The sequence below is a fragment of the Nesoenas mayeri genome, assembly GCF_963082525.1.
Source record: "Nesoenas mayeri genome assembly, chromosome: 19".
Taxonomy (NCBI): Eukaryota; Metazoa; Chordata; class Aves; order Columbiformes; family Columbidae; genus Nesoenas; species Nesoenas mayeri.
Genome location: NC_137568.1, coordinates 9,888,973 through 9,910,030, shown reverse-complemented (window position 1 = coordinate 9,910,030; position 21,058 = coordinate 9,888,973). Strand labels below are relative to the sequence as shown.

Sequence of the window (21,058 nt, the reverse complement as noted above, 5' to 3'; positions counted from 1 at the left end):
TCACACACTGGCATTCAGAAAATGATGCCCATAATTTTAAAAATATATATCAAGCTAGCAGTATACAGCGTATATTGTCATTACTGCATAAAATATTCCCAGGAGCAGGTTTGTGCCCATTAATCAATCCTCCTTCACTATTTCTCTGCAAGTTTACCCTCGTTGCTCCTAAAATTTCCACCTCTTCTTCCTTTTTTCCCCTTAACTAACCTCCCCAAAATACCCACAGTAAGTACATTTAACCACATATACAATGACTTCAAACTGATTTATCAGAAGAGGCCAAACTACTTTCACATGATTCTCTAAATATGTAGCTCCTATGACATCAAATATTTATTCAAAAAGCGGGGTGGGTAGCCTGAGCTTCCAAAATAACATTTTAAGTGTGAGTCAAAGGTTTCTGGAATTAAAATACAATTAAAGTTCATTCTATTTTATCATAGTAGCTTTTAGAGGAGCATATCAAAAGTTTGCTCATTAGGAAAGACACATTCATCAATAGAATAATAGAAGCTTAAAAAAGGATGTCTTTATTTTTATTTAACAAATGACCCAAATTATGTTGACAATATTTCACGTTCCTTTTAGTCGGTGTTTTTAAAAGCACTGCTGGTAACGCCAATATGCTTTTATGTTTTAGAAGTTCTTTAACCTCTTTTATAGACACCTTTTCTTAAGAATAGTATTTTATAGATACATAATAAGCCTTAAAAAATACCTGAGAGGTCTTGCCTGGGGATTGCCTGCTTCTACATATGGATGTAAATAATCCTTTATGTAGAGATCAGCAGCACTATTAGAATGGGTGCAAATGAGAATCCTGCTGGAATAAATGGTGCAAATAAAAAAGCAATGAAGAAACAGAAAACAATTCAAAGCAGTAGAATACAAAAGAAAGGAAACAGTGGCCATCTTCCTGCACATTTGTCTTAATGAAACTAGTCACCAACCTACCACAGTTAGCATGATTCAGCTCTCTAAATCTTTTAATAACGGAAGGATTTGAGTTTAAAGTTCAAACAGCTCTTCAATCATTATTTTCTGATTATTAATCTAGTCTTGATTTTAAGTAAGGAACAGCTTTTATTATCCAGCATACCGCACAACTTCCCACGTTGAGCAAATCACAGTCATTTTACATGTTGTCAACTTCGATTAGTTTGGTTCTAAATGGAAAATACAGGCTAAGACTATAAAATTACTTGGTCATTCCCAAGAATGACGGATGGCTTGGGTTTTGTTCGGTTTTGAGCTGGATGCAAATTCCACATTCCTACTTTTCACTTAAATTCAAGTAAAAATATGACATCTTCTCTGCTAATGGTGTATCGCTCTACGTTTAGTGCCCCATCTCACCTGGTATCCTGTTGTTGGAGTATGTGCTTGACTGCCTGAGCCAGAGTGAAGGTTTTTCCTGTCCCATAGGGACCGATGATAAGAACGGGGGGCAGTTGTATGGAGAGCGGGGTGGTGATGGCCAGAACAGCCTCTTTCTGCTTCGCGTTCAGCCGAGGGTCCAACTGCTCATCCCATTGTCTGCACAAAAGGAGGCAATGCAGTTTAAAACCAGGAGCTGGGATAATCCACTGCCCGTCAGCAATGAAACGAGACAAGATTTCAAAAGCTTTAAAGAAATTAAAAGGCCTTTATGCTCCTGCATGTGTATGTGCACAAACGGATCAAGAGATCTAGAGAAATGATCACATGCTTTAATCAGAGAAAACTGATAACGTTTGCAATAAATCAGTTGTGTTTTGGTTCTGTTGGCGTAGTTTTGAAACAAACTACCTTCTCAACTTACTTTATCCCACCCAACAATAATTAACCTGCACAGTACACATTTTAGGAAAAAGTATATGCTGCACCATCTCCTGATAACAAAAGCAAGTAGACATACAAGGATTTTCTACTATTACTATGCAAAATGTAACATTCGTTCTGTTGCTTCCCTGCAGTATTTAGATTGTCAACTTGAAAAGTCAACTGCTACACAACCCCAAGGGTCGGTAAAAGTTACCTACAATGAAATTACAGAAGAATTTAAAAATTAATGGCTACCAATTAACTACAAACGTGGGTTTTCTGAGATCATTAAGGCACATACCTCGAATGGGAAAGCAGTCTAAAAAAAGGAGTTTTGCTGGAAGCAGCTAGTGATACCAGCATTAAGAGGAAGATGTTTCCAGAAAATTCCAATGAACATAAGAGGTTAAAGATTTGGAGACACAGTTTTTAATATTCCCACTGACAGGTTTAAAAGTAGACACGCGTAGTAAAAACCACCTGTCGCTGCTGCACATATGGCCATACTTCAGTAACGTGATCTGCTTTGGTACGAGCACTTTGCTTCTTACAGACCGGGAAAGTTTCTATTCAGTAGCATGAGCAACAGGGAGTAAAACCAAGAGGGAATCCACTGAATTTCCAGCTTTTAAGAGAGCTATGAACAACAACCTGGCGGTAGACTCTAAGAAATACTGGAATTAATAGGGATGTAAAACAAAAATAGAAGAAAAACCAGTTTCAAGACAGAAAAGACAGTTTTGAGTCTGTCAGAAGAACTGATTCTCAAGGTAGGGCAAACCAAGCCACCAGATGGAAAAAGCCCTGTGCTTATTACACTGACTTAAATTATAGATATAATGGTTGTAGTTCAGTTTATGTACATAAGAAATATAGAACATTATACAAATAAATATCAGCTATAACCAATATGTAAATTTCTCTAAATATACATTTCCTGACATAAAACAGAGCAGATAAAGTTGTAGCTTACTTGACTTACCTTCTTATTGAAATTACTACTGACTTCCAAACTATTCTTAAATGCTGTTTCCTTGTAAGACTCACTCAAAGTTAAGTCAGTGACCAACTGCCATTGCCCTCCATTAGCTCTGTAGTACAATTCTATGCAAAAATCTCTTCCCTTCGTTCCGCCCGTTCTGTCACAGCTTTGAGATGCACAAATACCCTCCCCAGGACACTGCTCCCACCCTTTTATCCTCTCTGTTCTTCCTGCACTTCCAAACACAAACTCAAATTTTTCCAGTCATTTTTGTCTTGAATTATCTCACCATCTCAGGTTTCTGGCCAGATCCCTTTCCTTTTAATCCTCGAGCTATCTTCTGATTTGTCCTGTATCACAATCGCACTCGCAATTCTCACCTTGGAGACGCCACACGGCTCCTCACATGCTGCCCAGGCTATCGGTTCCACATTCCGCTCATTTTCCTGGTTTCTAAGAACAGAAACCTCACGCCTCTTTTCTCTCTCCCTATGCAGCAAGAATACTGCCCGTATTCCCCGAGCAACACAGCCTCACATTTCTCTTTCCTCTTTGAGACCAACTATTTTCACCGCATCAGCCTTAAGTTTCCTTCACAGTATTTATATTACATGGGGGTTTATAATTTCATAAAGGAAACTGTAAGACATGTATACAAGGAATCTCAGGACTGCTTGCATGTGCAATGCTGGTCCTTCCATAACTCATTCCCACACTTTTCCTACTCATTCCCTTCGGTGATTTGTCCAAATTTGGCCTCATTGCATCAAACTCCAAAAGTCCTACTGGATTGCTCCTTGCACTCTTGAATCTTGCCCAGTAAACTCCTTGGAACTGGTATTTCCATTCCTATAAAGTATGATGCGTAACTTCAGTGAAGAGCAGAATGGCAAATAACAATATTAGATTTGCCTTCTACAGCTACAACCCAACTGCAATGCCTATAAAACCACAGCTCAACCGCAGGAAAACCCATCAACAGGTTGTGATCCTCGGAGGATCACTCCTCTCGTTTTATTTAGAACGTGGTTAACGAAGAGCGGGGCACGTTGCTTGTTCTAAGGCAGATTTCAGCCGCCTGTTATGAGAAAGTCGGTGCAGCATCATCAATCTTGGATACTAAAGTGTTTGTATGGCGGTACCTGTTGGGACTCCAGGGGATGGTGGGAGTCATGCTGACATCGGGAAACAAAATACTGTTGTCCTTAATCCTGTCCAAGGCGTAATGCATTTCACAGAGGGGCAAGCGATTCAACTGGAACTGGAGCTCAACCTGCAGGACAAAATGAATGAATAAATGAAGAGGTGAGACAAAAAAGCAAAGATTAATTTAGAAAACATTCATTAGACTTTGCTGCAAATGATACATTTTTATCTTCCTGCAAAGGACTGACTCTCAGAAGAAAACAGCAAACGTCATGCAGTCAAATGATTTGCAATAAAATTAACTTGCATCTTTTCTTATTTTGAAGGAAATATAAATACAGCATTTTCTCTAATGGGATTTCATTGTTTGACTTTTAAGATTAGATTCTGCTGTACTTTGAGAAGAAAAGAGAATACATTCTTGGAAAACATTATGATGTGATGTTACAAATGTGAGCTTCCAGCTTCCATCCCTTATCATAAGAACAACTACAAAAAAGTGACAGGCCAGAATTGTTATGGCTCAAGAGATGACACAATTCAAATGTGAGATAAACCCCAAACATTATTTATTTCTAGTCAAATATTCTGCAATAATATAACTTGTCGTTTATGTTCAATTATTAGCACTCTCCAAAAGTTAATTTCTAAGTTAGTTGCTTATCAATACATACATTTTTTTGTTCTCTCAATGACTTGTGTTTTAATGCTAGTAAATCAAAGATAACGCCAACAAAATTCTGGTACAAAGCCAGAAACAACATGAAGAGCATGTTTGTTAACATCCCTGATTAAATTCAGAACACAATGCAGAGTGAAATTAGTTTATACACAGATACACTAAAAGAGCAAGGAGAAAACGACATTCTAAATTTGAACACAGGATAAAAACAACTCGTGGGGAAACAATTCATTGAAACAGTTCGCTCAGATTATCATTTACACATATTTAAGTTTGCAATTAGTATCTCCAAAACCAAATCAACCTGACCAGAGTATTGCACCAAAGAACTAGATGTTAACATCCCACACAGAAGCCTGTGTATAAAATTCGACACATTTGCACTAACATAAAACAGCATAAAAACCTCATCCGAAGCCATATAAACTTCCCTTACGAACCTTCTCCTGTGGAGGAGAATTCCTCCTATGGAGGAATAATTCAGTTTTCTAGATTTAACAACTTGTTGGGGCTGACATTCCTTTATGGGCCCACAAAGTCGCTTCCTACCATCAGGATCACACCTGTGAAAACCCTTTTGTGCACCAGTGACCTGTACTATGTGAAGATTATCTCCTTCAAAAGGATTTGCAAAACATAGCTCTTAGCATTTTTTTTTAGTATAGTCGAATATTACACTGTTTGTGCTATTATGTAGCATGTAAAAGCACTGGCTTTGCTGTAAATAAATAATGTTTGCTTGTATGAGTGCAGAATGCAGCCATTAACTTTCAGTCTGTGGCAGATATGAAGACATTAACTGTTCATCTTGACTATCACAATTTTACAGCAGGATGTACAACCGTAATGCTGAAGAAAAGGGCAGCGGCCAATCTGTCCAGCGTTAGGTATGGAGGTCACTAAAGGGGCTGTAACTGCTCTGAAAAGGAGACCTTCGCCTTTTTCTCCTTGCTAGGAGAACAGGAGGCTGAGGAGAGACCTTCTCACTGTCTACAACTACCCGAAAGGTTGCAGCATGGAGGGTGTTGGTCTCTTTGCCCAAGCAACAAGTGATGGGATGAGAGGAAACGGCCTCAAGTTGTGCCAGGGGAGGTTTAGATTGGATATTAGGAAAAAATTCTTCATGGAAAGGGCTGTGGGGTATTGGAACAGGATGCCCAAGGCAGTGGTGGAGTCACCATCCCTGGAGGGGTTTGAAAGATGAGGTTCTCAGGGACATAGGTTAGTACTAGAGTTAGGTTATGGTTGGACTTGATGATCCTGAGGGTCTCTTCCAACTAAAATGATTCCACCCTAACTTTTTTTAAACAGGACATATGAACTTGCAAGAAATTTTGTTTCCCACTGTTCCACCTCGTAGTTTATGCCCATCCCCTGCCCAAGTACATACCCTGGTCCCCAAAAGCTGGGGTCCAACACTTATCTCGAGTGACGGAGCCACCTCTGTCCCACCCACCTCCACCTGCTGATGATTTGTCCACCCAACATCATCCCGCGGATGTTTGGAAAAGACTTGTGCACAAATGGCGAGGTCCCACCCCCACGGTTTGATCTAGAGAGGAAAAATACCTTTCCTAAAACAGACCCAAGGCTAACAAAGGCCACCCAGTATAACAATGAAACTCTGATGCTCATCTGAGCGATGCTTTAACAGCTCCCAAGCAAGGAGCGTGGCATGAAATACCTCCTGTTATCTACCTGCATTCACCGCTTTCTTTAACAGCTTGGAATTTGCTTTGTTTTTAATCCAGTTTGGACTGCATTGAACAGTTACATTTGCTGTTCCAGAGTACTGAACGAGGCCATCTGTGAAGGAGAGCCATGTAACCTGCTTTAATATACATTCCACACTAAGAAAACAGTGGGAAAGGAAGTTAATTCATTGCCAGTTTCAGAGAAGAGGACACAGAGTAATCACTCCAAAAATAAAACAGTCGCATGTTAGTTTGGTCACCAAAAAGAGCAGCCAAAGGGGTTTAAAGCACCAGTTCATCCCGTCCCACCCTCACGAATGGTGCCCTTGAGAGCGGCAGAATTGTGTAATTATTAGAGTTAAGCCAGGACAACAGGTAAATGAGTGATCAGCAAGTTTCTGAGATGAATTATTAAAATAGGAAAGGAAATAAACCACCTAATTTAGCCAAAACCTACAGAAATAAAAGCAATTTTGTCAATGTTTAAGAATCACATAGGGAATACTGACACCACTGAAGACAGCTGCAAAATTTCCAGCGTCTTTCATAAAAATGCTATACATCCAAATTATAATATCCTCCCTTCTAAGCTAAGGATCTCCTTCCCAATTTTCAGTCAAGACTTAATCAGTAAAAATTATCTCACCACTAGAATGCATTAAAATACACGCAACATTTAAGGATTTGAGCACCAGTTCACTGACACATGTATGAAGCACCAAATGATTTTACAAATCACTTCAGGGCCCAGTTTTCAATGCAGAACAGATCTGATTCCTCTGACAAAGTTTTTAAGACAAAGACAAATAAGCCAGTTCCTGGAGACCCCGCTCATTTTGCATTCCAGTGGAGCTTCTGATAGAATCAATTACTAAGTTTAATTATTGTTTTAAGAAAACAAATACAAACCAAGAGGCCAGATAACGCACATCTTCCTAGACCAATTATCCCTGTTAAATTACGACATTAGGATTCTTGCATATTTTTCCCCCCAAAACAAAACCAATGGGAAGAATTAACCCTTTGGTGAAAAAGCATTCACTTCATGCAATTCCAGTGCCCATAATTTGAGGCTATTTCTATTTGGTAACGAGACCAGTCATAAGGTCCACAGAGACACACACTGGGACAGGGTGAGGAGTTTTAACTTCACTTGAGCTTTGTCTTCTATTACAGGCATTTAAACCTAATGCACCATCTTGTTTCACCCATTTCATGTTAACTGCAGAGTAAACAAAAGCGTGACCTTCTGCCAACACAATTTTCCCCAGCGAAAATGTGAGAAGTCCTCATTTTGTGACCAAATGCCTCAGAGACGGATAAATATCTGTCTTGGGTATAAGTGTCAGGGGAGTGAAAGCCATGGAGGCAAGTATTAGCATTCTGAAACATGGGATATGTATAATAGAAGTATTTATCCACCTTCCATCTACCAACCCTCATCATCACCAAGGAAATACCTTTCCACTGAAGGACAATATTCCTTTTGTTCTGATCCAGGCTCAGAAAGCAGCACAAAGCCCATTCAAAACCTCAGCAGACCTCATTAAAAACTAATCCACAATTACAAAAAGAATGAGAAGATACAAAACGAATGGGAAGACACAAAATAAAGAATCTAAGATGCCAGTTATCAAAGACTGAATTCTAGCTGGCTATGTCAAGACCAGCAGATATATATATCTATGTATCTATATTTTTTTCGCAGAAATACCACAGGAATAGAAAACTCCCTCATTTGAGTTAATTAAGAGAAGGTTCCTGAGGTCTCTGGTGAGAACAGCTATGATGGACAGAATGATGGAAGCCACATCAGAGAGATGACACTGGAGATAAGTTTTAGAATGAGAGGGGTGAGGGTGGGTAGGTCTGGTGGAAGGAAACCCCTGAACTATTCACAAACAGCCACCTGCAGGAAAATGAAACTAACACAAAGCTTCTCTTTGCAAGTCCATACAGAGAGAAAGGGCTTTGTGTAATATTTGAACCAGCAATGTAAAAAACAATGTCCAAGGCAGCTTACAAATCGCACTCTGAAAACCATGAGATATACAAGCAAAAATCCGCAAGCAGTTCCCAATCATCTTAGAAGAATTTTGGCAGAAATTAAATTCATTAAAATGCATTTTTACTCTGTGACCCTTCTCAAATTTTAATTTCTTTTCCAAATAATAAGACTCATATATACATAGGATCTATTTCACCTATACGAAATACTCATCTGTGCTCTGCTTTCTGTGGCTGACAATGAATAACCAAATTCCTTTTGATATCTTCAAGCAATTATTTTGGGGGAAGCCAAATCAGCCACAACGCCAACAACTCTCATCCTGAAACCGCTTCCGCTCACACTCACCTGCATTTCACAGTCTGCCCGAAGGTTCAGTTCCTCGCAGCATTCCCTGGATACCCTCAGGAAGATATAATCCTTAGTTTTCTCCTCGATAGCTGCTTCATAAACCTTCTCTTTGGTTCCTTGGGTCTGTGCTGACTTCTCTTTAGTGACAGGCAATAAATAAACAGCGTTGACTTTGGTCATCACCAGCCGTCCAGCCAAAGTGTCTTCCGAAAGCGTTTCGGTGAGCTTAAAGCGGCCAAAAAGTTGTCCGTTTTGGGCGTACTTTGCACCTCCAGAAACACCGGTGAGCATGAAGCTTGCTACAATCTGCAATTGCACTTTAATGTTGAACCTGGGTGGGAAAGCACCGAGTCAGTGTGGAAAACGCTCTGGGATTCAGGAATTTCATGTATTCACACTGCCCTGCATTTTGAACGTATAACTTCGGACCGTAAACACGTATGGCCAAACTGGCCCTTCCCCGTCAAACGTTTAGACATTTGCTTTTGATTATAGCCCATGAAACATCTATTCAAAAGAACTGAGGTCTAAGGAGCTTAAATGAATCTGCACAAGAGAGAATCAAACCCCACATTTTCTGCGATCAAAATGAGTTTAGGGTGAATTAGAGTTGCTGTGCATGTCCCAAAGCACTAAAAATCTCTATTTAAATAGCTTGTAAGCATATATCAGGCATTCAGGGAGAGCCATGCAGGCAAAGAACAGAGGGAGAATCCTACTTATTTCATGTATCTTTTCCAAGCTGCACATCAAAGACAGTTATATACATCTTAACAGGTAAATGGTATTCTACCTATAATGCAGAGGGACTGATTAAAATGCCTTCAAAATAAAAAAAATCAGAATGTAGGCATTAAAATGAGATAATTTTAATGGAAATAAGGGAACAGCCTTACAGGCTCAGCCATATAAACCATCTATCCACACAATTCCTATTAGCAGCCAGTTCTTCCTATAATCAGACACATAACAAATTTGTTCTTTATGGTGACCATTTTCTAGAAGTCACATGCATAACACATTAAAGTGACTTATTAGCACATTCTATTGACCCCTCACCAATACACGCTGATCTCCTCCTATAAACAGATTGCTTCAACCTTTTTTTAGAAAGAACAGAAGTGGGCAAGGTCTGTCACGTTAACAATATTCAGTTCTCAGCAGCAGCTTTTTCCTGAATTCGCAACAAATCACAGGAAAAAAAAAAAGTAAAACCCCATTTTTCTCACAAATGAGGGAAAAACTCTCGGAAAAAAAATCTCATTTTCTCATAATACTTTTTATCCTTATACTGGGTTTTTATCTGATCTGTTCTTCTTACAATTTTGTATTTCACCTAATAAACTGGTAATTTATTGTTTAAGCCCTGTAGCATCAATAATCATCAGCCCGTAACAATAAAAACCAACATTTTAGCTTGCCTGGTAATTAAACATGTACCAAACCAATCAAATATATATTTTTTTCATATCATAAATCATGAGTCTTGCACAAAAGCTCCAGGTTTGCCCCCTTGTGGCAGTAGTTGCTTCTTTACATAACGTGGGCATTAAGTCAGATCCGAATTTCACATTCCTGCACCCTCAAAAAGCAAGAGATGTTTTCTTCCTGACCGTGATTTGTTCAGTTCATCAGCAACACAAATGTTACCGCACAAGCTCCAGTTAAAGCAATTGCTCAAACCCACATCTAAACCAACTCATATCTCATTCAGTTGATGGTTAAAATACTAAATAAAATGTTTAACATGGTAACCAAGAGCTCAGCAGTATTACTAAGATACAATCACATGCTACCGTTAATTTATTTTCTTAAAACTTCTATAAAGTTGAATCCCTACGCTACTGAATGTGCCCCAGCTCATTCACAAATTCAGATTTATAAGAATGGGCTGGAAAACAGTATTACTGCCATTCTGAAACAAGGCGCAAGTTCATGTCTTTCTAAGTGACTAAACTGGACCTGCTGTGCTAAAGCGAATCTGAAGATCAGAGATTATCAAGCAATTTTCTGTTGAGTAAACTGACACCTTCTGGCAAAATGGAAAACTGCAAAGTCCCCTAAGGATCAGGTTTGAAAAATCCAGAGTTGTTTCTTCCATCCATTCCGCGCTTGGCAGGTTCATCCAGTCATGCTGACACCATTGGAACAAACTAAACCTCATGGTTTCTCCTAAACTCTGCACAATCCCAGCCTAAGCGCAATGTTAACAAAACGAGCTACAGAAAAGCCTGCTGTTTGGTTGTCACCGAGAAGAGCCTGGCTCCATCCTCCTGACACTCCCCCTTTAGATATCTATAAACATTAATAAGGTCACCCCTCAGTGTCCTCTTGTCCAGCTCCAGAGCCCCAGCTCCCTCAGCCTTTCCTCACACGGGAGATGCTCCACTCCCTTCAGCATCTTGGTGGCTGCGCTGGACTCTCTGCAGCAGTTCCCTGTCCTGCTGGAACTGAGGGGCCACAACTGGACACAAGATTCCAGGTGTGGTCTCCCCAGGGCAGAGCAGAGGGGCAGGAGAACCTCTCTGACCTACTGACCACCCCCTTCTAACCCACCCCAGGTACCACTGGCTTCCTGGCCACAAGGGCCCAGTGCTGGCTCATGGTCACCCTGCTGTCCCCAGGACCCCCAGGTCCCTTTCCCCTACGTTGCTCTCTAACAGGTCATTCCCCAACTTACACTGGAACCTGGGGTTGTTCCTGCCCAGATTCAAGACTCTACACTTCCCTTGTTCTATTTCATTAAATTTTTCCTGCCCAACTCTCCAGCCTGTCCAGGTCTCTGATGGCAGCACAGCTTCCAGTGTCAGCCACTCCTCCCAGCTTGGTGTCATCAGCAAACCTGCTGACAGTCACTCTATTCCCTCGTCCAAATCATTGATGAGTATATTGAATAACACCGGCCCCAGCACTGCCCCCTGAGGCACTGCACTAGATACAGGGCTCAACTGGACTCTGCCCCATTGACCACGACTCTCTGGCTTCTTCCCTTCAGCCAGTTCACAGTCACCTCACTACCCATCATCCAGACCGCACTCCCTCAGTTCAGCCGTGAGGATGCTGTGAGACACTGTGTCAAATGACTCAAGTCAAGGTAGACCATGTCCACCACTCTGCCATCATCCATCCATCTTGTTATGTCCTCATAAAAGTCAATGAGGTTGGTCAAGCATGACTTCCCCTTGGAGAAGCCATAGGAAGCTCTTATATTTTTCCTAACTCTATTCATGCAGCTAATCCAGTTGGGTAAAATGTACATAATACCTAAAGATACTACAGAACAAAACAAGCAAAACAAAGGCATACTGTCTGCCTTTTATTCACAAGTTGGTTTTCAGCCTGTTTAGAGAATAAATATAATAAAGCCAGCTGCCACACCATCATGAGACCAGATTTTGATCCACCCACAATTCAACCTTTGTCTGAAGAAAAAAAAATTGGTTTACACTCCCCCAAGGCCTCTTATACAAAGATTTCATATATTACTTGGCTATAATGCACTTTCACCAAGGAACAACATAGGATTCCTATTATTAATATCTTTTTGTATCAAGAGCAAAAAAACTATAAACAAAAATAATTATTATCCAGACGTTAAGAAAACATTGTACAAGAGCTGTTTTGTGCCTCCAACTGTAAGCATAGACTGATACACACAATTTTGTTTAAATAAGTTATCGGTAAATCACATTTGTTGAGCGCCAGTGACCTTTATCAAAAGTTTCTATTTCCAGATTCACATTCAACTTCATTTCCAAGAAACGGGAAGACTGAGTATCATAATCATGTAGCGTTAATGAAAAAAGTTGCATCCTCATTTTAACAGAACAGCAAGAAATACCTAAGAAGTGTTTTTCCTAGAGGTATCACTTACTTGCTGACTTCCTTATACTGTGCTATTTCCTCTATATAAAGGAGGTCGTGTAGCCGTGACTGATAGTTGGTCTTGGTCAATGATTTGTCCAGGACAGATTGTGTGAATAGCTGGTCAGCAGAGAGAGGGATTTGGTATCTGGTAAGAAGGCTCTTCTCCAATTCAGTAGTTTCATTAGGCTCAAATTCGACAATAGTCTTAGAAGTGGAATCCCAACGCTTAGCTGTGGTTAGGAGCTGTTGCCGTGCGTGCATCAGGTATTCAAGATCTGGACGTAGATACATAAGGAGGAAAGGAAATAAGTTCAAGTTCCGTATGTGTCTGGTTTTTATTTTAAAAAAAACAAACCCTATTTAAAATAACCCCATTAGAGATAACCAATTAAATGCGGGTGAGTCTCCTCTGCCTACAACAGCTTTACAAAGTTCACTGCCAGTAACTACCATCCCTGCTTTTCAGGTGTACAGAGAGAATAAGCAGGCTCCGAAACAATACCAGAAAATACAATATTCTACGGATAGCAAATAGAATGAATACAGACGAACAAGGAAAGCGCTTTTAATAACTGCAAGCAACTTTGGAGGCCTTGGCATCACAATATGCTTTCAAAGCCTAACTGCTTTCATCTCATTTCAAAAATATCAAGTAGGGAAGAACCTTAAAATATAGACTATAAAATTAAGAAGGTAATAAATACAAGTTGATAAGCTAGCTCGTAAGAAATCGTTAAATTTGCAACATGGTGAAAGGCTTTAAAAAAATTGTGCAATACGGTAAGATGTGTATTCTGCAGAGTTGTATTATAGAGGCAGTTGCCAGGCACAACCTAATGTAAACTAACATGAGATAAAGTTAGAAAATGAAAAGGAAATTGATTTTTCAGTATACCCCAATTTCAGGGACCACGTAGCTTAAATGAGATACAGAAGGCCAAGCACTGTCTGGAGCCACCCAAAATCCATCCATTACCACCACAAAGCCACTATGACAACAATACATCAGCCAACAGAACTGCAGCTAAATTGCAGAGCTGAAAGTATTTGGCATTTATAGGGAAGCTATGATATCTTAATGTATTATCTCTGAGGAAGATTTAAGAGAGGTATCCAGGATATCACACCAACGCTGGGAAATGTGTGAAAAAGACAGTTTCAAATTCAAGTCAAATGCTTGACATCATCTTGACTGCCTTTATTCTAAATAGCAGAAAAACAGCTTTTCAGCAGAAGAAACCTCAGTTCAGCTTGGCTATGACTACAGGAACACAGCTTGTTTTGCTCACTAATCTCATCAGCACGTGTTCACTAAGACAAAGTCAAATATCTACCTCAAGCCTGAACCGTGTTACAAGCTACAGTTGTACGGCAAGAAAAAACGCGTGTTTGTGTGGTTTCTGTGTTTGAAATCATCTCACCATAGACGAAGCTTTCCCTGGTATCTAACCATACCTCAGATCACAAAAACTCAGGAATTATGCTGGGATTAAGTCCTTGTTTGCTGGGAAGACAACTCCCAGGACTAGAGAGGCCTGACTTAACGAGTCCTGGCACAGGTTGCACATGCAGTGCACAGAAACTTCTCTTAGTTCTCTTTCTCCATAACAAATTCAGATTTCTCAATGCATAACAGAGGCTCTGCCATTAAAATATGTTAATGCTGACCTTTCTTTCCTGCCTAGAACCCTAGACAGGGCCCTGAATCACACGTAAATGTAGAGACATCGGGCAGCTTTCTGTTGGAAAAGCACTTCCATGAGACCCCAATCCATGTAGACCAAAAGTAGAAGAACACAGACAAGCAACATGTGCAAAGGAAATACCAGAGACTGCTACCTCAATTCACCCAGCGCTTCCACGTGGACCTGAACTGCCTGTTTCTTGTATCGCTTGGCTTAGTTGGTAGTTTAAGCCAACAAGACCATAGACTGGTTTGACAGTAACTCTGACTTTGCAAATAAGTTATGGCTTGGTCTTCTTGATCTTAAACAGGTTTACAATAAAAGGACACCCATTCTCTTCTTCGGAAGCTGTGATTCCCCACACTGTTCCATGGGGATCATTTCACAGCTCCTGAAAAGCCCACGGCCTTCCTTCTAAGCACAGTTTCTGGCTCACAATGCAATATTCCCTGATTCAAGAGACATTCCAACTTGTAGTCTTCCTGCTCTTGGCTACAAGTACTTGGGTCATCTGGAAAGATCAGTTCATGATCTTTGGTATTTGCTATTTGCAGTTGCTTTTTGTTAATATTGCAAATATTAACCTGTTGTACGAAGATAAAGGCCAGGAACAGAAAACTGCTGTTTTCTTAGTTTCATCTTTTTTCCTTCTTTTTTCTTTCTCTTCTTCTTCCTGTTTACATCCCAGTGCTACAATTTTGTTTCTTTGGTGTCTGCATCTCTCAGATTTTCATTAAAAATTACCATACTCTATTCCACCCCTTTGTTTGCTGCCAAGTGACACAGTGACCTATATTCAGCTCTCATCATCTTTTACCATGAATCAAAGTGCTTCCTTCTCTCTGGCACTTCTTCAAACATCTTCCCATTTGTTGACACATTTCTGATAATGGAGCTATTTCAGGTTTGAACTGAGAGGCACAGATCAATTTCATAAACAAAATACAAGCTTTACAGCAACATGTAGTTGTTTGGTATTTACTGGAACACACACAAAAAAATACAGCTACACTTTCTTCACATGTTCAAAATTCACATCAACAGCAATTTATTGAGTTACAAGCCTATGCTTTGCCTCCTGCCTTTGACAACCCTCGTCAGATACTGCAAGGGAAAAAACAAACACACACAAACTTCTCATATAGTCTGTTTTAATTCATTAATGAATTACCAGGTGTATTCTTATACAGAAACACGTCATCTCTCTGCTGACCTTTTTCTACACGTTTAACATTTTCATCAATACATGAAGGATTATAAAAACATAAGCATACTTCAACTTGCAGTGCTGCCTTCAGACACATACCAAACCAGAAATTCCTAGCATTTTGATAAGATTTAGGAGCCGTGCCCCAACACAGAGTAACAGTAATACTCCAATTATCCGTCTTATTTTGACCATCTGAAGCTTTCCTCCACTATTTATACTCGTATACATGATGAACATACCATACAGTAAAAGACGTTCGCTAGCTGTTAATACACAAGTTGTTCTGCCCAGAAATGTGAAAAGGAAAAAGCATGAAAGATTTCCACAATTCCAAAGAAAAATGTGAATACATTACCTTCAGTTGAAGCAGCATCAATCATTACTCGTTGCATGAGGACTGGTTCTAATCCAAAATCAAACACAACAGTTTGGCGAAAAGTTCCAAAGATTTCTGTGTTAAAGGCTATACTGACTTTGTATACATAGTGATCTAGTCCGTTCTGGACCATCTTTCCTCCTATCCATTCCTGACAGTTTTCTGGAACTTCTTGTGATACCTGGGTAGTGCTGTCTCCAGCAGATATTGCAACGATACTAAAATGCGGACGATGGGCATCATAAAGCAATGCCACTCGATACAGCATTCTTGCAGGCTATAAAAGAAATGCAAAGGTTGAAATGACTGGAAATTGAAATTATTTCAGGAATATCTTCACTTGCAATCAGATAATAAGAGCTTATAAGAACTCTCAGCTTCACAGAGCAGCTACAAGTCCTGCCCACTTTCCAGAAATCTGGGCAGTTGATACAGAATCACCAGAGCTGCTGGGAAAAGAAAGAGAGGGGATGGTGCGAGGAAGCCTCTCTATTTTAAGAAGAGTTATGCAATTGAAATCTTAATGGCAAAAGGTTATGGGCTGCATTCTAGTTCTTCCTGACTCACTTTTAAAAGATAAGTAGTCCTACCTTGCAAGTGAGAGCAAACGTCCATGTCTGATGAGACTTTTTGGTGGTGACAGTTACCGATAGCTCAGGATTATGTTCTACTCTCACTCCTTCTACACATTCACTAAGCTAGATAAAAAGAAAAAGAAGTTAACATTAAACTTCTACAAATAGTATCCAAATAAAAACATTCAGGAAAAGGGAGTATTTTTGAAACAGGAAGTGGAAACAATGGTTTGCGAGACCGTGCAGGATTGATCTAAGTCCTGTGTAAGAAGTAATGAAAATACGTGCTAGTTCAGAGACACAAGAAGGCAAATCTACTAGATCAACTAGATCGAAGAACGTAATCATTGCAGGATAACTAACCACAGGGCTTGATTTTCAGAAACCAACCTAATTGTAAATGTTTAAAGTAGAATATGATTTCATTTGGAAAGAAGAACCTGACATAACGAGGCCCAAAGACGGCACTTCCAGGAGACCCCAGATCCCACTGACGGCAACGAGACCATTAGAGACACCAGGAAACTACAATCAGGCTTTCTACTCATTAATGTGTTTTGCAGAGAGTCCACTCTTCCATATTTTAACAGATGGACCAAAAACTCCTTAGGGTCAGTAGTAAGTAAAGCTGGTCGAATGCCACGAAAAAAGTTCTTTGGAATTCCAAACAGCTGTTAATTTTGATCACGTCCGTACCCCTGCACTCTTCGGTATTTAAACTTTTTTGAACATTGAGGGGATTGGCTGTTCTTCATACAAAGAAAAGGAGCCATGCACAAACAAGAGTATTCCCCACTAAGTCGTGAAAGCTTCGCCATTTATTGTAATGCAGTTTAAAAACTTCCACCATCTAGTCAAGGAACAGGAACAACACCACAGGACTCGGCTGAATCCTCCTGCATTGCGAATGGTAAATATGCAAAACGAACGAGCTGGGATTAACCCACAAGCTGTGATTCACAAACTCTACAGAATTCCTGAAAATAATGAGTACGTTTGCAGAAATCAGCCCAAGTCTCCGGTATCTTTGAAAGAAGACACAGGGCAGGATGGAAGGGGAACAAACTGGTTGGACCATTTCTTGGTAAGGAGTAATTTGACCAGCTCTAAAAGTAAGGGCCAAAACCAGGCTCATACGTTAGTTTTAAATAAGGAGAGCAAACTGGTTGGACCATTTCTTGGTAAGGAGTAATTCGACCAGCTCTAATAGTAAGAGCCAAAACCAGGCTCATCTGTTAGTTTTAAATAAGGGGAACAAACTGGTTGGACCATTTCTTGGTGAGGAGTAATTCAACCAGCTCTAAAAGTAAGGGCCAAAACCAGGCTCATCTGTTAGTTTTAAATACGAACACATAGGGAAGTAGTGTATTTTCCTTACCACTTTCTCAGGAGATAACGAGTTCATCCATTTCTCAATCAAGGTTTCCATATAACTGCCCGAACACTGTTTGTTTTCCTTCTGCTGTTTGAGTCGGATGAGGCGGGAGGCGTAGCGCTTCTGCCATTCCGTCAGCTCCTCCTGGGAATGCGCTGAAGTGCACTGCGCGCCGTACCTGCAGATCCCCTGCTCTAAAAATCTGCATAGAACAGGAAAAATGATTGTGCGTTGAACTTCTCCTTGTCTAATTACAAAAAGAAACTCATCAAAACTTTACTTTTTGAAGCCAGGACATTCTTCTAAGTCTCTCACACAGAACTAAAGGCACTTTAGTCCACGTGAACTAATTTGGATACATACACAGCTGCACAGCATTTCATAGGACAGGCAGCAGCCTTTCTTACTGCAAGGTCCAGAAAAGTCTATCAACTTTCTTTGAAACAAAAGGGGACATAAGTCTTCTTAAGAAATTTCCAGTTTCAAAGAAGAATCAAGTGTTTTCACAGCAATTAACACAATGAGATCGTGGATTATCCCTGAAACAACTAGGCACTGTATTAATATGAATAAAACACTGTAAATCAGGGCAAAAAGATGATATAGCAAACTTCTTCCCATAGCGACAGTATGAGCTGATGAAGACTCATCCAGCAGTTTTTCCTGAAGCAACAGTGACATCACATGGTCCTTCCTACTAAATACACTCCACAGAAATCACCTCGCAAGGAAAAGGATTAATCCCCTTCTTTGTAAAGGGTCTATGCGTCTAAAAGGAGCTACTTTTGTAGAGGTTAAGGATTTGTTTAAGCACATTTTTCATTTAATGTCATGTGCCAATGCATCAAAATTAATGATACTCCAAATATTGGTATACTATTTAAGCATTCTAGTTTTCAGACTTTATTGCAAGTTTGGGCAAATGCCTGTATAACTTGAGAACTATTTTTTATATTTAAACTTTCTATTAAAATTATAAAGCGGGGCAGTAACTGTGCCTTTATCTCTTCAAAACTGAAGCACTTACATAGATGACAAAACGAAGAATAAAAGGGGAAGAAGGGTAGATTCTGAAGGTATTAAGAAAGTATTGGATATACAGAATAAACGCCAGGCTGATGTGTTTATTTTGCATAAGCAGACTATAAAGAGTAAATGTAAGCATCACATTTATGATAAATAAAGCCAGGCAGGCTGATCTCTGTCAAGATATTAAGTTTATAACAATTCTGTCAACATAACTATATTTGAATTTCATATGGATACCTATGTATGTACCTGTCACTAGAAAAATGATCTTCAAACCACTCTCCTATGAAAATGGAGCTAGTGATTCCCTTTTATAAGCTGAAGTTCTTCCAGATAAACTGACCCTTCCAAAAATCTGTGAGCGAATCAACGCCCGTTGTAACAAGTACCTTCGTTTTCCTGACCACTTAATCGTTCTGTCAGCAGCTAAATAAGAGAAGACACGTTATTGATCCCTCGGAGAACATTGATATAAAGCAATAACGTTACCTTTTACATAGCGTGTATTCTTCACTGCTCGTGACTCCCCGGGGCGGGGGGCGGAACTGCCAACCGTCCCGGGACCCTGTGGAGGAGTCAAAACTTACGTTACTTTCTAATAGGCCAGTGTTTTTGAGTTGAGCACTAACGGTCCAGGGAACCTTATCTTTAAACACCAACCCAAAGTGCATTTGTACACAAGCAAAATTATCCACCAAAAATTAATCTTCAATCCCTAACAAATTCATTTAAAACAAAGGTCTAAAGGCTATGAGGGCAAGTTTCAAACAGTTTGCAGAATGGAGTAGGTTCTGATAAAGAACTCTGACCAATAAATAGAAACTTCCACCTCCAAACCCAGTGAGTGATGAGATAATTCCACCTTGGTCCCCATGGCTCAGCACCATGGTCATGCCCACTTTCTGCTCTTTGACCACAAGGCCGTGCTGAGCATTCAGCAGAATCCACGTCTTCCCACCGCAAAATGAAGAACAGAGTTACCTACCTTCTTCTAAATCTTCTACATGATATCCCGATGGTACTTTACCAGCTGCCTACAATTATATAAAAAAAACAACAGTTATAAGGGAGCGCAAAAAATTTCACCGAGAACTTCTTTGCTGTCCAAACGTGTTTTAGAACAACAAATGCAAAAATATTAATCAGGAGTCTGAAATCACGTCCAGTCACAAACATGAATTTCATATTAACCGGATTGCAGACGCTGATCAAAGGAATCCTGACAGGAATGCTGAGTCCACTCGTTGTTAGAGGAAAATTTGAGAGATTTTACAAGGCCAAATTCTACCCTGTGATCATTTTACTGTGGGCTCCAATAAGGTTTCTGAAAGGCCAAAAGCCTAAACCATACTGAAGTGTCTTTCAGCTTTGAACCTACATTAAAAATCAAGCCCAAATCAACGACAAAGCATATGAAGAAACAAAACAAGTGGCAATTCAATCAATAGACGTGACGTATTAAACTCATACACAAGAAAAGGTGACCGAGAGGACATTTGTATTTGTTGACCAATATCTTAAGTCATGTTTATTACTTCAGAATGATTACTGAGAAAAATACAATCCATAAATCAATAAATAGAATATCTAAATGCTTTGAATTCTTCAAGAGAGTCAACGACCTATTAGCACCTTTTTCTGTTTTCTCATACGTCATGTAAGGTTGTGATGAAAGGTTCCTGAACGGGCAGGTGGGAAAAAGCGATGGACCAGTGGAAACAACCATGTTTGAAGCAGTTTGTTCATGGTGAGCACAGACCTCAGCGAAAACTGCTCGTTATTTCCCCAATACTGTGCTCATTATTACCTCTGTTTCAGCAAGAAGTGTTTTCAGTCGTGTCAGATCTTTAGTTACCATCCCGTTCTGGGGGGAGAAAGAACATTAATACATCAAACACATAAACTTTCGCATGCATTAAACCACAGCAACAAAGTTCATTTCCCCCTGCAACAGCGCCAAGGAGAAGGGCAAGAAGGAAAAATGAGTTTCACTTACAGTGCATGATTTTAAATGAGGTACTATGGAACAATGAGCAAATATTATGGTGAAAAAGGGCATATTATGCTGGCCAAAACCAGCACTGGACTTATAGCAAGTCCCAATACAGGACAATGTGGGAGAGTGGGGGAAAAAAGAGCACAAAGCACTTTGTGGAAAGCACCACACATGAGCCATATGCTGAATTGCTGTTGCAGTGATGGATTAGTTTCTTCTTAAGGATTTGCTTTACAGATTACTAATTTCTACAGTTTCATAACTCCTCCTGCACTG

The 21,058-nt window shown here is 39.9% G+C and overlaps 1 protein-coding gene across 4 annotated transcripts in view; it reads right to left on the bottom strand.

Moving 5' to 3' along the window:
• The window catches only part of HELZ (helicase with zinc finger), a 73,132-nt gene that overhangs the window by 29,141 nt on the left and 22,933 nt on the right, over positions 1-21,058 (bottom strand). For 2 of the 4 annotated variants that reach the window (XM_080356353.1, XM_080356350.1), the window contains 11 exons: positions 20,594-20,650; positions 19,772-19,820; positions 19,276-19,351; positions 17,761-17,959; positions 16,398-16,505; positions 15,787-16,084; positions 12,544-12,811; positions 8,667-9,000; positions 3,931-4,061; positions 1,360-1,539; positions 722-826 (listed from right to left, as the gene is read on the bottom strand). In XM_080356353.1, the coding sequence (XP_080212479.1) occupies positions 722-826; positions 1,360-1,539; positions 3,931-4,061; positions 8,667-9,000; positions 12,544-12,811; positions 15,787-16,084; positions 16,398-16,505; positions 17,761-17,959; positions 19,276-19,351; positions 19,772-19,820; positions 20,594-20,650 (1,805 nt within the window). The remainder of the gene's footprint in view (positions 1-721; positions 827-1,359; positions 1,540-3,930; positions 4,062-8,666; positions 9,001-12,543; positions 12,812-15,786; positions 16,085-16,397; positions 16,506-17,760; positions 17,960-19,275; positions 19,352-19,771; positions 19,821-20,593; positions 20,651-21,058) is intronic. The other 2 variants (XM_080356351.1, XM_080356352.1) reach the window with 2 other exon arrangements.